Source organism: Oncorhynchus clarkii, chromosome 25 (genome assembly GCF_045791955.1).
Source record: "Oncorhynchus clarkii lewisi isolate Uvic-CL-2024 chromosome 25, UVic_Ocla_1.0, whole genome shotgun sequence".
NCBI lineage: Eukaryota > Metazoa > Chordata > Actinopteri > Salmoniformes > Salmonidae > Oncorhynchus > Oncorhynchus clarkii.
The window spans coordinates 7,194,542-7,209,265 of NC_092171.1; the positions used below are offsets into that span (position 1 = coordinate 7,194,542).

Consider the following 14,724-nt stretch of genomic DNA (forward strand, 5'->3'; position numbering starts at 1 on the left):
TCGTATTTGGTAATAGTTTTGGCCTGCACAATGCATCTGCAACTTTTCAGCGGCTTTTGAATAGGGTTGTCTCCAGTTTGGTCGGGTGCGCTGTTTATCTGGACAGTGTAGTGGTTTATGCAGATACTTGGGAGTAGCATCTGGCCTGTATTCAAGCCTTGTTTGACCGCCTGACCATTCCGTACCTTGGTAGGGTGGTTAAACAAGGCTACATGGGATTTATCTTAATGCGACTCCATGCAGCCAATAGCAATGTCCGCTTTAGGAGCTGCTTGTGAATTTGACATTTCTATGGAGTTCTACCTCCTACACCGCCAAAACCACCGCTATGCAGATGTCTGCTATTGCGGATCTTATTGTGTAGAGCCCTTAATTCTTATGGTATAGGGGACGCTTGCGTCCCACTTGGCCAAAAGCCATGGAAAATGCAGCGCGGCAAATTCAAATAAAATGATATAAAAATCTAACTTTCATTAAATCACACATGTAAGATACTCAATTAAAGCTACACTCGTTGTGAATCCAGCCAACATGTCAGATTTAAAAAGGCTTTTCGGCGAAAGCATAAGAAGCTATTATCTGATGATAGCACAACAGTAAACAAAGAGGGTAGCATATTTCAACCCTGCAGGCGCTACACAAAACACAGAAAAAATATAAAACATGCCTTACCTTTGACAGGCTTCTTTTGTTGGCACTCCAATATGTCCCATAAACATCACAATTGGTCCTTTTGTTCGATTAATTCCGTCCATATGTATCCAAAATGTCAATTTATTTGGCGCGTTTGATCCAGAAAAAAACAGCTTCCAAATTGCGCAATGTCAATACAAAATATTTAAAAAGTTGCCTGTAAATACAACTTTAGTTATTTTTAAACGTTAATAATCGATCAAATTGAAGACGGGTCTATCTGTGTTCAATACAGGAAGACAACAAACCAAGCTACGTTTCAAGTCTTGCGCAACTCTCAACAGTGTAACGCAGTTCCTAGATGGCCGTACTTCTTCATTGCACAAATGAATAACCTCAACCAAATTCCAAAGACTGGTGACATCCAGTGGAAACGGTAGTTTCCCAATGAGAACTCACTGAACAGACAGAGACCTAAAAAAAACAATCTGAACGGTTAGTCCTCTGGGTTTTGCCTGCCACATAAGTTATGTTACACTCACAGACATGATTCAAACAGTTTTAGAAACGTCAGTGTTTTCTATCCAAATCTACTAATAATATGCATATTCTTGGCATGAGTAGCAGGAAGTTGAAATTGGGCACGCTATTTATCCAAAAGTGAAAATGCTGCCCCCTATACAATTTCACATCGCACCACTAAAACCTCTTGAAATTGTGTAAGGGGTGAATCTATCATTTTTAGAACCTCCAGTTCCCTATGTAACTTCTGCTTTTCTACTCTGATCACACTCAAAGAGAAAAAGAACAGAGAGAAAGAGGTGGAAAGAGGAAATTGAAGTCACAAGTCTGTCACAAGAATAAAGTGTAAGATACAGTGTGAGATACAATATAACATAAGAGTTCAATTGGTACAGCATTTTCACTCATGGGTGCAAACATTTTTTGGTGCTCCAAAGACATGGTACAGTCCTATATTCTGTGGGGTGGAATTACAGTACCATTCAAAATAAAGCAATTATTTCCCCGCTCAAAACAATTTACACTATACTGCAGTAAAATGTTTAGAATATTTTACTATTGATAATATCCAAACTTACTGTATCAATTACAGTTTTCCGTTACGGTCTAGGACTTTAATTCTTGAGCTGCTGCCGTTCACTATGGGGCCACTGGCTCACATTCTTACTCTCCACCATAGAGACATGTGTGTGATGGCAGTTTCAGAGCACCCTTCGTCCCTCCCCACCTTTTTCAGATGGTCCTTGACGTACAGGTAGAACCTCCTGTTGGTGAAGAAGTACAATACGGGGTCCAAGAGGCAGTTGAGCTCCATCAGCATCAGGGTGACCTGGTGGGCGTCGTTCAACCACTGCCTGGTCCTCTGATCTCAGTCTGTGCTGCCCTAGCCCTCCTTGATCTCCAGCACAACCAGGGTCCAGGGGCTCTGGACTACGTGGTGGGGGAGGAAGCACCCCACGAAAACCCCCACAACAGCACACAGCATCTGCAGGGCCCGGCCCTTCACCCCCCTGGGTTTGGAGGAACTGGAGCCCCGAGCCTGGCTAGGGGGCCGTGCTAGTAACACCCAAACTTTTGCACATTTAATAACAGAAAAATATCTAAGAAGCCAGAAGAACGCTTTGGCTGGATTGTCACCAGGAAGTGATGTAACACTGACCTCTCACCTCTCTTCTGCAGTCAAAACAAAGCAACTGGTTTCTGTCTCTTAATTTGTCCTGTTTAAGGTAATGATGGGAAGTTCAGCTCTTTTTACTGACTGATCTTTGACTCGTTCAGTCAAAATAACAAACCTTTAGACTAATTTCATTCACTTGAGTCAGTAATGCCCAGAGCACGCAGGACCCCCTACCAGAGAACAGTGAACTGAAAACTCAAGAGTCATGATTCTCCAAGCCTCTCATTCACCATAGAGGGCAGGTAGGACCGGAGAATGATGAACTGAAAAATTTTAAGATTCATGATTCTACAAGCTTCTCATTCACGTCGTTCACCATAGGGGCTTATTGGAGCTGTCATTTGTGACGAGACTTGTAAACGTGTGTTCTAAACAATGTACATTTGTTGATTGCTAGGCATAATAACATAATTTCTTGATATATTTGAAACAAGGTCTAGTTCTTGCTGCAACCAGACTAGATTGTGAACAACTCTTGCTGGAATGCATTGCAGTATTGCTTCCGTCCCTCTCATAGGGAAGTGAATTTGAATGTTTTGGATATAGGTCTTTGTTAAATCTATTCAAGAAAAGTCAAATTGGCCAACCCCTTATTTGTTTTCTGTGCTACACCTGGAAAATGTAAATAAAATGTTCAAGTTTCCTGTAGCATTCTGTGTTGTCAGTATTATTTTGATAAGTGAGCCATGTTTATGAATGGGAAAATGGAAATTGTACATTTATGTTTTGTTTCCCATAATCTTTTAATGGTAGCTTTTAATTTGCGAAACAAACAAAAAAACGGGTATTTCAATAACAATATATCTGTTAGATATGTTTTATTTGAGAATGCAGTACAGCGTTACACAATATGTTCCAATTGCATCACATACAAAGAGTTACAGTAAGTGCAACATTTATACCAGTGGTCAACTTACTTCATAAACCGTCTCTGTTTATACTTCAGCAGCTGACAGCTGAGAAGTCATCAAGTTCATCACATCCCACTGGGCATACACAGGTTGAATCAACATTGTTTCCACGTCATTTCATTGAAATTACGCTGACCCAACATGGAAGAGATGTTGAATTGACATCTAGGATGGTTACCAGCCTCATAAAATGACCTTAAAGCTTGTTACTTCATCATTCTTTATAATAATAATAGCAATAACAATAATAGCAATGCATCACATTTTTAAAAGTATTTCTTGGCTCCCAGTATTTGTTTTGCAAAATTTGTCGTACAAAATTGCAAAACAAATACGATATGATACGATATACTTTGTCCATTTACATGTAAATTCATTTTGTGATGTCAGCATACAAATACACAAACACAACACAATATATTACATGCCGTAGGAAAAACTGGAAAGCTAGTACACAAGTCACACATTTAGATTTTCACATATTCAAAGTCTCTGGGGCCTACTGTCCATCCGTCCCACTGTTCAGCAGCCTGATGGCTGAATGAAACTTGCCCTGCTCCTACTCTTGCTGAACAGTGGGACCCTTAGGCCTAGATTCAATCAGATCAGCATTAACCGGCAAAAGCCGACACCCGCATAGCTGATGTTTTGGCGGTGTCTGAGGTGTAACTGCATTGGGGCTGTCATATCGGTGAGCAGCTGGTCTTGATCATTGTCACAAAGCCAGACCCGTCCTACTCACGTTAGAAGTTCAGAACGAGAAAGTATAGGCTATATGGAAATAATGACGCTCAAATGTTAAATCATTCAACGAAATAATGAGGATTTCTGAATAGAGCCCTTAATCTCCTTCCAGAGGGAATTGTATACAGGGTGAATTTATCATTTATAGAAGCTCCAGTTCCCTATGAAACTTCTGCTTTTATACTCTGTTTACGCTCAAAGAGAAAAACAACAGGAAGAAAGAGGTGGTGAAATTTAACAGCTAATCTGGCTAATGGCTACCCGGACTATTTGCATTTGCCCCCCCCCCCCCCCCCCCCCCCCATTTTTAAGCCGCTGCTACTCTCTGTTTATTATTTATGCATAGTCACTTTACCTCTATCTTCATGTACATATTACCTCAACTAACCGGTGCCCCCGCACATCGATTCTGTATCGGTACCCCTGTATGTAGCCGCGATACTGTTATTTTATTTTTGTTCTTTAAATATTTTTCTATTTTCTTCTTTTTATTTTTTACATCAGTTTATTTTAGTAAATACTTTCTAAACACTTATTTTTCTTAACTGCATTGTTAGTTAATGGCTTGTAAGTAAGCACTTCACTGTACGGTCGGCACATGGATGAATGGATGAATGAAATGCTTTGAGGGGACGGGTTTGTATTTCACAGTATTTTACTGTAATTACAAGGGATTGGTGCAAGCAGGTTGGCTGCTAGGTAACCTAACGTAGCTGACGAGAAGAAAAAAATGGATGGGGAGGTTCTCTTCTGCACTGTTCAACCAATCCAATAAATGTGGAGGAGGAGTTAAGATGGAGTGTCGCCTTGTTAATGTTCAAAAGCGGAAGTCGTGTAGGCGTCACAGGCTCTCTTTCCTTTTCCCTTGAAAACCAGATGCATCTGGTTGTAAACATCCCACAGCATATTAATGCATAATTGGTGTTTTATATTACGTGCAACTGTAGAGGCCTTAACAAAATCTTCCAAACTGGCAGCGACTACAGGGGTACAGACCAAAAGGACATGGCAAAATGCCCAACCATTTAAAGTTTAAGACTTGCTGCCACTAAAATCTGTCCCCTGTACAATCTGTCTCCTTTAACATAGGAGTTAAATTGGTACAGCATTTTCACTCATGGGTGCAACAAATATAGCCTCTTACAAGGCACGGCTCAAAATATGTTAATAAGCCAGAAACAACAATAACATGTGGTCAAAATGTTTTTGGCCCCCCAAAGACAAGGTACAGTACTGTATTCTGTGGGGTGGAATTACAGTACCATTCAAAATAAAGCAATTGTTTCCCCGCCCACAACAATTTACACTATGCTGAAGTAAAATGTTTGGAGTACTTTACTATTGATAATACCCAAATTTACCATATAAATTACAGTTTTCCGTTACAGTGAAGGACTTTAATTATTGAGCTGCTGCTGTTCGCTATGGAGCCGCTGGCTCACATTCTTGCATTCCACTATAGAGATGTGTGTGATGGCTGTTTCCGAGCAGGCTCTGCCCCTCCCCACCTTTTTCAGATGGTCCTTGATATACATGTGGAACCTCCTGGTGGCGAAGCAGTACACCACGGGATCGAAGAGGCAGTTGAGCCCCATCAGCATCAGGGTGACCTGGTGGGTGTCGTTCAACCATTGCTTGGTCTTCTGGCTCCATTCCGTGCTGCCCCAGCCCTCCTTGATCTCCAGCACAGCCAGGGTCCAGGGGCCCTGGACCATGTGGTGGGGGAGGAAGCACACCACGAACACCCCCACCACAGCGCACAGCATCTGCAGGGCCCGGCCCTTCACCCCCCGGGGTTTGGAGGAACTGGAGCCCCGAGCCTGGGTAAGGGACTGGGCTAGTAACGCCCGGGCGATGAGCAGATTACACACTACGACGAGGAAGAAGACCAAGACGAAGCACCCCACAATGATAAGGTGGGTTGCGGCCACCAGCCGCTTCTCGCCATCCGTCTCATGGTGGTAGCCCTCGAAGCATCGCGACACGTTGCTCTTGTCCTTCTGAATGCCTGTCTTCACGAGGTATGGCACAGACATGGACAGAGTGACCCCCCAGATGACCGCTGTGACGGCCACCCCACGGCACCAATGGTCGGACGAGGCGGCATCCAGCGGACGCGTGATGGCCCAGTAGCGGTTGATACTGATGGCAGCAAGGAAGAGGATGGAGCAGTAGGTGTTGATGAAGAAGAACACGCCGGTGACACGGCACAGGAATTTGCCGTAGAGCCAGACGCCACCATGATGGTAGTAGCCAATCCAGAAGGGGAGGGCGGACACAAAGAGGAGGTCGGCCACAGTCAGGTTGGCCATGTAGATGCAGATCTCGTTCAAGGCCTTGGCATCGCGCAGGCGCCACAGCACGAACAGCACGTAACTATTGGATATCAGCCCAAGGATGAACACAACACCGTAGAACACTGGGAAGAGGGTGTAGCGGAACGCAGAGTCCAGGAAGTTTCCGTTCCCGACAAAGTTCACAGCCGTGGTCACTACTAAGTCCTCTTTATCCCCCATGGTCGACTCCACTGTTGGTTTTGCTAAAGCAAGCAACTCCCTCTGTGAGAAAAATACTTCCAATTAGAAGTCATATTTCAAGACTCACTGCAATATTCACTTTAGTGGACTTTCGACACTGTGCTCTCTGTTTGTGATGATGAGTGAATGATGAGCATATTTCCAGTCAAATCTAGACTAATGTCTTCCTGCTCTGTCATCAGTATAACAGGCAATAACAAGAGGGGTCCTACTTTATATTTACAAAAATTGTGGCTATAAAGGCTTCATAAGCCCTACTTAGTGGCTTAACAACTCACGTATTAGAAAAATAATAAAGTGTATATAAAAATTGTTATGATATTGTATGTAATGACATGATATCTGGACTGGTGCTTTGCCTAATGTGGCATAACTGTTTGACCACCCTAGTGACATTCACTTAGGAATGGGAAGTGAGCGCAAGAGGAAAGGTTGAACTGTACTTACCCTGGTCAGTTCAATGGGATTCCCACAATCCGGAGGAACTACGTCACTTAAATCCTTAAGGATGGATATGTCCTGGTTCCAGTAAATCCCAAACCCTTTTCCAAGGAAAGGAAGTACAAAGACATTGAGTGTAAATGTGTTAATATTTCACGTTAAGACTTGTCTTTCTTCTTTCTTAAACTTGAAATTAAAGAGATAACAGCCCTGTAGGAAAATAAATCTAGGGAACTTATGTTACGGCAAGTCCGATCTGATAAGTAAATATATATTATACACTAAATATATACAGTGTACAAAACATTAAGAATACTTGCTCTTTCCATGAAATAGATTGACCAGGTGAATGCTATGATCCCTTAATGATGTCACTTGTTAAATCCACTTCAATCAGTGTGTGTGTGTGTGTGGAGGGGGGGGGGGGGTCAATATTAAAGACATTCCTAAGACATTCCTAATGTTTGGCATAGGCCTTGTAAACATACAACTGCAACATTCACACATGGTCGACTCCACTGTATTGACAATCCAGAGTTCAAATGAAGCAATTGTTTGCTTGCAGAGGATTACAGGAATGAGGTGCCTACGATTGGCCAGAAAATCTCAATTCTGTGCTAATTTACGGGGAAAATGCAAATTGGAACTTTCTCGTTCTCAACTCCTATGGCTGGACGCCGCTCGGGCCTGATGGATGTTTTCCAGCCCTGTCATTTGTCCCTATCCGAATGACCTGTGCTACCTAGAACTTGCCTGCCAAGGACGTTGTCTCCATCTGCTTCTCCTACTCCATCTTGTAATGAAGTAGACAGAGAACAGCAAAGAAGATTGTTCCAATCAGCTTCTGGTCCCCATGTCACAAGTCGTGGAAACCAAAGGAAGCAGCATGCTGCTAAGCGGACGGCAGTGATTGTGAGAGGTTCGGAGCAGATTGACATAAGGAATAGCGTTGCTGCACTGGTGCCTGATCTAACTGCGCCTTCGTCCCTGGGACTGCCTGTGTCTGCGATGGCGGTGCTGACTCCAAATACGCTGACTCCAGCAGTGGCTTCGCTGTCGAGTTCGGCTCCTTTCCCTCTCTCTGGATCTGACGGGCACTGCCTTCTGTGGGAGGTCTGGACCTATCGGGGGAAGCAGCGGGCATACACTATCCTGCTTCTCGTGGATCCGTGAAAGGTTCAAAGAATTGTGTGAGAGGTAGGAATAGTCAGATTTCTCCATTCCCTTCCCCGGCCGTTGTATTGGGCGGTTCAATGGTGTGTAATGTCTCAGTCCGTGGGGCAAAAACTTTGTGCTATCCAGGAGCACAAGCACAGGATATCAGTAAGCTGCTCCCAAACATTTTAAAATCAGCATCAGGAAATTGAGTCTATCATAGTTCATATGGGATTCAATGACATTATGAAGGGCAGCTCAGAACAGCTGAAGATGGATTTTAAAGAACTGATGGGGTTGAGCGTGGCATTGAACGTTTCAGCAAACTTTTAGCCCTCCATAACTGGCTACGAGACTATTTCAGCTCTGTGGGTGTAACATTTATTGACAATTTTGATACCTTCTGGAAACAAAGCTCGTTTGATAAGGAGGATGGGATCCATCCAAATAATTTGGGTTCCTGGATCCTTGCACAGCATTATAAGGCTGCATTGAGACAATTACTTGTCAATGACTCAAGCCCAGCTCAGTAAATTCCTACCATTGTGTCGCTGAGTTGTCATAATGTTTCAGCAATTATCCCAGGGCGTTGGAAGACACATTGTAAGTAACCTAATTTATGCCCCTCTAACTGCGCTGAATGCCTCTGCTGATCCCACAGCTATTGTATGCAGTGATCATGTGCCTATGAACCAGAGTTATAGTGTTAGCATGTGTGCCATAGTTGGAAGTCCCATGTGTGCAGCTCACCCTGCACTAACATAAACAGCATGAGCATGTCTAATTCTGCTAAGCTTCCCAATAAAACAATGAAAACAATCCCAGAAAAGTGTTCAAAGATAGCCAACGTTATCATATGTAGCCTAAGAAACAAGGTTAATGAAGTAAATAACTTGCTAGTAACAGATGACATTCATATTTTGACTATCTCTGAAACTCACTTAGATAATACATTTGATGATTCAGTGGTAGCAATACAAGGTTATAACATTTACAGAAAAGACAAATGCCAGTGGTGGTGTTGAAACTATACTATAACACTAAGATAAATGATATAAAGAATGATAGTAAAAAGCTTTGGAGCAAGTCATTCCGCTACCTAAGAATAGTAAAGCCCCCTTTACTGTCTCAAATAGTCAACCAATCAACCTGTTACCAACCCTTAGTAAACTTTTTGAAAAAAATGTGTTTGACCAGATACATTGCTATTTTTACAGCACTTACACAAATGACTGATTGGCTGAGAGAAATTGATGATAAACATATCGTGGATGCTGTTTTGTTAGACTTCAGTGGGGCTTTTGACATTATCGATCATAGTCTGCTGCTGGAAAAAATTATGTGTTATGGCTTTACACCCCCTGCTATATTGTGGATAAAGAGTTAGTTGTCCAACAGAGTCTCTGACCTGGTTAATGAACTTCTGCCTGTCCTCGACCTGCCTATTGCCTGCCCCTTGCATTTGAATAAATATCAGAGACTCAAACCATCTGCCTCCTGTGTCTGCATTCTGGGTCTCGCCCTGTGTGTCTATAGCACAAACTGGCCCTGAGACCATGGAGGACTACATTGAGGACTCTCTGGCTGCTGGGAGCATTCATCCTTCTGCCTCCCCTGCCGTCGCAGGGTTCTTCTTTGTGGAGAAAAAGGACAAGAACCTGTGTCCATGTATCAACTACAGGGGCCTCAATGACATCACGGTTAAGAATTGTTACCCTCTACCACTCCTCTCCTCGGCTTTCAAACCTCTCCAGGGAGCAGCCATCTTTTCCAAGTTGGACCTTCGGGAATGCCTACCACCTAGGTTGGATACGCGAAGGAGACGAGTAGAACACGTCCTTCAACACAGCTAGTGGATACTGAGTACCTGGTCATGACGTTTGGACTCACCAACACTCCCGTAGTGTTCCATACCCTGGTCAACTATGTGCTCTGTGGCATGTTCAATGTGAAGCCGGATGCTCTCTCTCGCATGTATAGTTCCGCTGCAACACCTTCTGACTATGAGACCATCCTCCTTACCTCATGTCTTGCAGCTACAATTGTCTGAGGTATCGAGAGCCTGGTCCGCAAGGCACAACGTTCCCAGCCGGACCCTGGGGGGGGGGGCTAACCGGATTTTTGTCCCTGATTCGGCCTTATCTCAGGTCCTGGAATGTGCTCATTCCTCCAAGCTCACCTGCCATCCTAGCTCCCGTTGAACCCTGGCCTTCCTCTGACAATGCTTTTGGTGGCCCCCCTATGGTTCCTGATGTCTCAGCCTTCGTCGCCACATGCACGTGTGGGCTCAGAATAAGGCTCTGCGGTAGGCCTCCTTCAGCCACTCCCTGTTCTTCATCGCCCCTGGTCTCATATATCCCTGGATTTTGTCACTGTGCTTCCTCCGTCTGATGGCAACACCACTATCCTGACAGTGGTGGATAGGTTCTCTAAAGCTGCCCATTTCATCCCTCTCCCCAAGATACATTCAGCGAAAGAGACGACTCAGCTCATGGTGCAGCACGTCTTCCAAATCCATGGACTCCCTGTCGACATTGTCCCTGATCGTGGTTGTCAATTCTCGTCCCGATTCTGGAAGGCGTTCTGCACCCTTATTGGGTCATCAAGCCAGCTTGTCCTCCAGGTTTCATACCCGGTCCAACGGCTAGTCGGAGAGTGCCAATCAAGACCTGGAGACTATGCTTAGGTGCCTCTTCTCAACCAACCCCACCACCTGAAGCCAACAACTCATGTGGGTGGAATACGCCCGCAACACCCTTCCCTGCTTGGCCACTAGTCTCTCGCCTTTCGAGTGGTCCATGCGATATCAGCCCCCGCTCTTCCCTGAGCAAGAAGTCAGCATACCATCGGCCCAGATGTTCATCCGTCGTTGTCGCCGTACCAGGAAGACCGCCACCCTGCTCCCCGCTATCGTCTCGGGCAGAGGGTATGGCTGTCCACTTGGGATTTGCCCCTCCGGGTGGAGTTCCGTAAACGTTCCCCTAGCAGTTTAATCTGCCCTTTATCGGCCCCGCACCCTCCGTATACATCCCACTGTTCATGTATCTAGGATCAAACCTCTGTCTCACAGCCCTTTGTCTCATGTTTCCACCTCTGCCTGGCTTGACCTGCCGTTTTTCAAACTGTCTGCCTCGTATATCTGCATCTGGGTCTTATCCTGAGTTGTGTTAGATAAGATGTATTTCGGTAGGGATGACTCTCAATGGGCTGAATATCATGCACTGTATAGGGGTTACTGTTAAATTGACAGTAGCTTACAGGCAGCTCGTGGTAAGCAAAATTCTGCATTTCATTCTATAGTACGCCAACTGTAATATAAATATTACAGTAGCAAGTACTGTTTAATAACACACAATACAATACCGTTAAATTGACTGTTTATATAGGAAAAAATTAATGGATGAATGAAATTCAATAAGGGGAGGAGATTGTATTTCCTAGCATTTTACTGTAATTACAAGGGATTAGTGCAATCAGGCTGGCTGCTAGGTAATGTGTTTACACATTACAGCATATCAATGGATATTTGGTGTTTTAAATTACTTGCACTTCTAGAGGCCTTAACAAAGGCTTCAAAACTAGCAGTGACTATAGAGAAAAACAGACCAAAAAGACATGGCAAAATGTTCAACCATTTAAGGGTTAAGACTTGCTGCCACTTCAGCCTGTACACTTCCAGTCACTTCCGGTCAGATAAAAATGTATTTTAATAGTAGCTATGCTTTCGGTCAGTCAACCTTCATAAGAGCATTTCTACACAAACAATAGTGAGACTGTAGTGGGCATTAATACTTTATATATGTGCATATACAGTATTTTATAGTATATACATCACATGCGACTTATAATAGGACTAAGCAATTAGCCTATTATAATGTTTATCTGACTTCATAAATGTAATTAAAATATACAAGCAAGCATGATGCAATGAGTTGATGTTGACTAGCAAGAATTGGTCTGAGAATTGTCTATATCAAAGGCAGATATTTAATTAATATTGAACAATGAATGGATTCACATACAAGGCATGAAGCTTACGTTCCAAAGAATTAGAAGACAAAGCATGAACAGAAGAGATGCTTATTAGGCCAGAAGCCTAGGAAATAAGAATTGATCAAACAACCTTCCTCCATGGACTAGTTCCAGGATACAAGAGAGAGAACAACATTTAAATCAATTTACAACATCTGAAGGTGTAACCTTTCAACCCAAAACCAACCACCATTGACCAATCAAACAATACCAAGCTTACAGTAACCTAAACATTCCCAGGCCCAATCTCCACAGCATTTAAAGGATTGTGTGAGGGATGAGACCAAAGTAATAACAATTCCTGAGAAGACAATACAACTTTGCATAGAGTAATTCAGAGTCCACCCTGTACAGATACAAGTAATGTCAAAAGCCGCCAAAATCTATAGGCCATTTACCATGCAACTCCGGGTGTCAGAGAGCACACAAATTAGGGCTGAGCCTACAGGACCCTATTTTCCTGCTTTTCCAGTTTTGCATTTTGCATACAACACCTTCACTAATCGGTTTTGAGTGTGCAGTAGAATCTGCTTATTATCAGCAACCAGCACAGAGAAAGGCCTGTCTTGCTGAAAGGGGCAATCTGGGATTCAAACAATTACTTTTTTGGTAAACAGCTGAGCAGTATTGCTGGAAAAATTTTAACCACTCAAATTCATTGAAGGAGCTATGGATGCAAGGACAAACAATGGAATAAAACAAGATTATAGCCAGATTAACTAAGAAAGTTAAACTAAGCTCATGAGGTATTTATACATTCTTCAAGAAGAAATGGCTATATATAATTATATACCCCAGATTGCCCTTTTAAGAACTGCTTGTACAATGTTTTCTAATACTGTATGAAATAATTTAGGTTTCTCTGCATGGCTCTAGACATGTATTATAAATGCAATGAAAGATGTTCGCAGTGCGTGCACATTTGTTTGAACCCTTATACAATAAATAATTATACATGATCAAACATTTTCCCAGGTAATAAAGATTAGTGCAAAACATTTGAAATCCCAAGCAGAATAGTACAATATTAGCCCCTATCCTATCTTTGTATAATAGCATTTACTTGGCAACTTTGTAAAAAAGGGAAAAAAAGAAGTGATGTTCCCATATGTAACAATACAACTACATTTTATTTGAAAATAGTAAGAAAGATGCGCTTACCTGAGTGCGTGGCTCCTCTCTCAATGTGGTAGTCTTTCCAAGGGTGTGTGTTCCACACTATTATCTTGAAACTAGCGTTTTTTAGGCTACAATAGTAAACATACTGTATCTATAGCCTAGAACATGTACATATTATAATAAAGTTTCTTGAAACTAGAGAAACTCCTCGAATGAATCCACCAGGAAGCGCTTGACTCCGTGACTAGACCGCCCAGGTTGCGTGCGCGAGCGCTGCGAAATATATGTACACACAATTGTTATTCAATCAACCCGCGTCTCCGTAGTCCGGGCGTCTGTGTAGCAAGTTTTTTTGTTTTATTTGAGAGGTTTGACGCACTGCATGTCCTACCCCTGCCAACGAGCATAGAAGGGTTGTGAACGTTATTTATAAGAAGACACCTCTCTGAAAATTGGACCTCTCTGAAATGAAAATGGATGGTCCTCCCCTTTCAGCAAAACATATTTTACCTAAACCCTCCCTAACGTTTAAAAAAAGTGACCCCTATACCCAAAATAATAATTAAAATATAACGTGGATAGCAGAGAGCATGTCTACCATTTACCCCCAACTTATTGGACAGACCAGGGCCTTAGATATGCAGTTTTAGAAATTGTGAAAGCATTGTATGGCAAGACAGAAATGTTGATAGCGCACAGGGCTGCCGGCCAGAAGGTCTGGTTGTGGGTTCGCAGACCACCGTGGACAAGAGTAGGGGTGGAAAGATCTCCTTTTATTTATAGTAAAAGCATTGCATGAATCTGTCATTGTATTTACAGGTCTGAGAAACAATAGCCTTTTGTAAAAATGTCATGCAATTCTAAGTCATTTTACATATTAGCAGAATGAATAATTTGGATGCTACAGGTAATCCTGAATTAATCGTGAATAATGATGAGTGAGAAAGTCATACCCCTCCAAAAATGTGAACCTCCCCTTTTATTGTAATGGTGAGAGGTTAGCATGTATTGGGGGCCTGATATTTGTCTGTAACTTTCTCACTCATCATTATTCACTACTAATTCAGGATTATCCATAATTAGCATCCACATTACTGTAGAAGTCTTTAAAAACATATTCTATTCTTATTTACAATAAAAGTAACTCCTAAATGACACAATACATTATTTAGCATTATTTCCTATTGGCACAAAATAATCTCAAACACAACCAAAACAAACAGCAAATGCATCCAACATGTTTGTACCTGCACGCTAGGAATATGGGACCAAATAGTTACATTTTACTACTTTAATACACATAAGTGAATTTGTCCCATTACTTTTGGTCCCCTAAAATGACTATGTACAAAAAGTGCTGTAATTTCTAAACAATTCACCCAATATGGATGAAAATACCCTAAAATTAAAGCTTTAACTTCGTAGCCATTGTATCAATTCACATCCAAAGCGC

The 14,724-nt window shown here is 42.6% G+C and overlaps 1 protein-coding gene across 1 annotated transcript; it reads right to left on the bottom strand.

The window, feature by feature from the left end:
* Positions 1-4,270: 4,270 nt before the first annotated feature.
* Positions 4,271-13,667, bottom strand: LOC139383669 (platelet-activating factor receptor-like). Its single transcript, XM_071128203.1, has 3 exons — positions 13,314-13,667; positions 6,972-7,066; positions 4,271-6,545 (listed from the first exon to the last, which is right to left on the bottom strand). The coding sequence occupies exon 3, from the start codon at positions 6,501-6,503 to the stop codon at positions 5,385-5,387; it is 1,119 nt and encodes a 372-aa protein (XP_070984304.1). The 5' UTR covers positions 6,504-6,545; positions 6,972-7,066; positions 13,314-13,667; the 3' UTR covers positions 4,271-5,384.
* Positions 13,668-14,724: the final 1,057 nt, after the last annotated feature.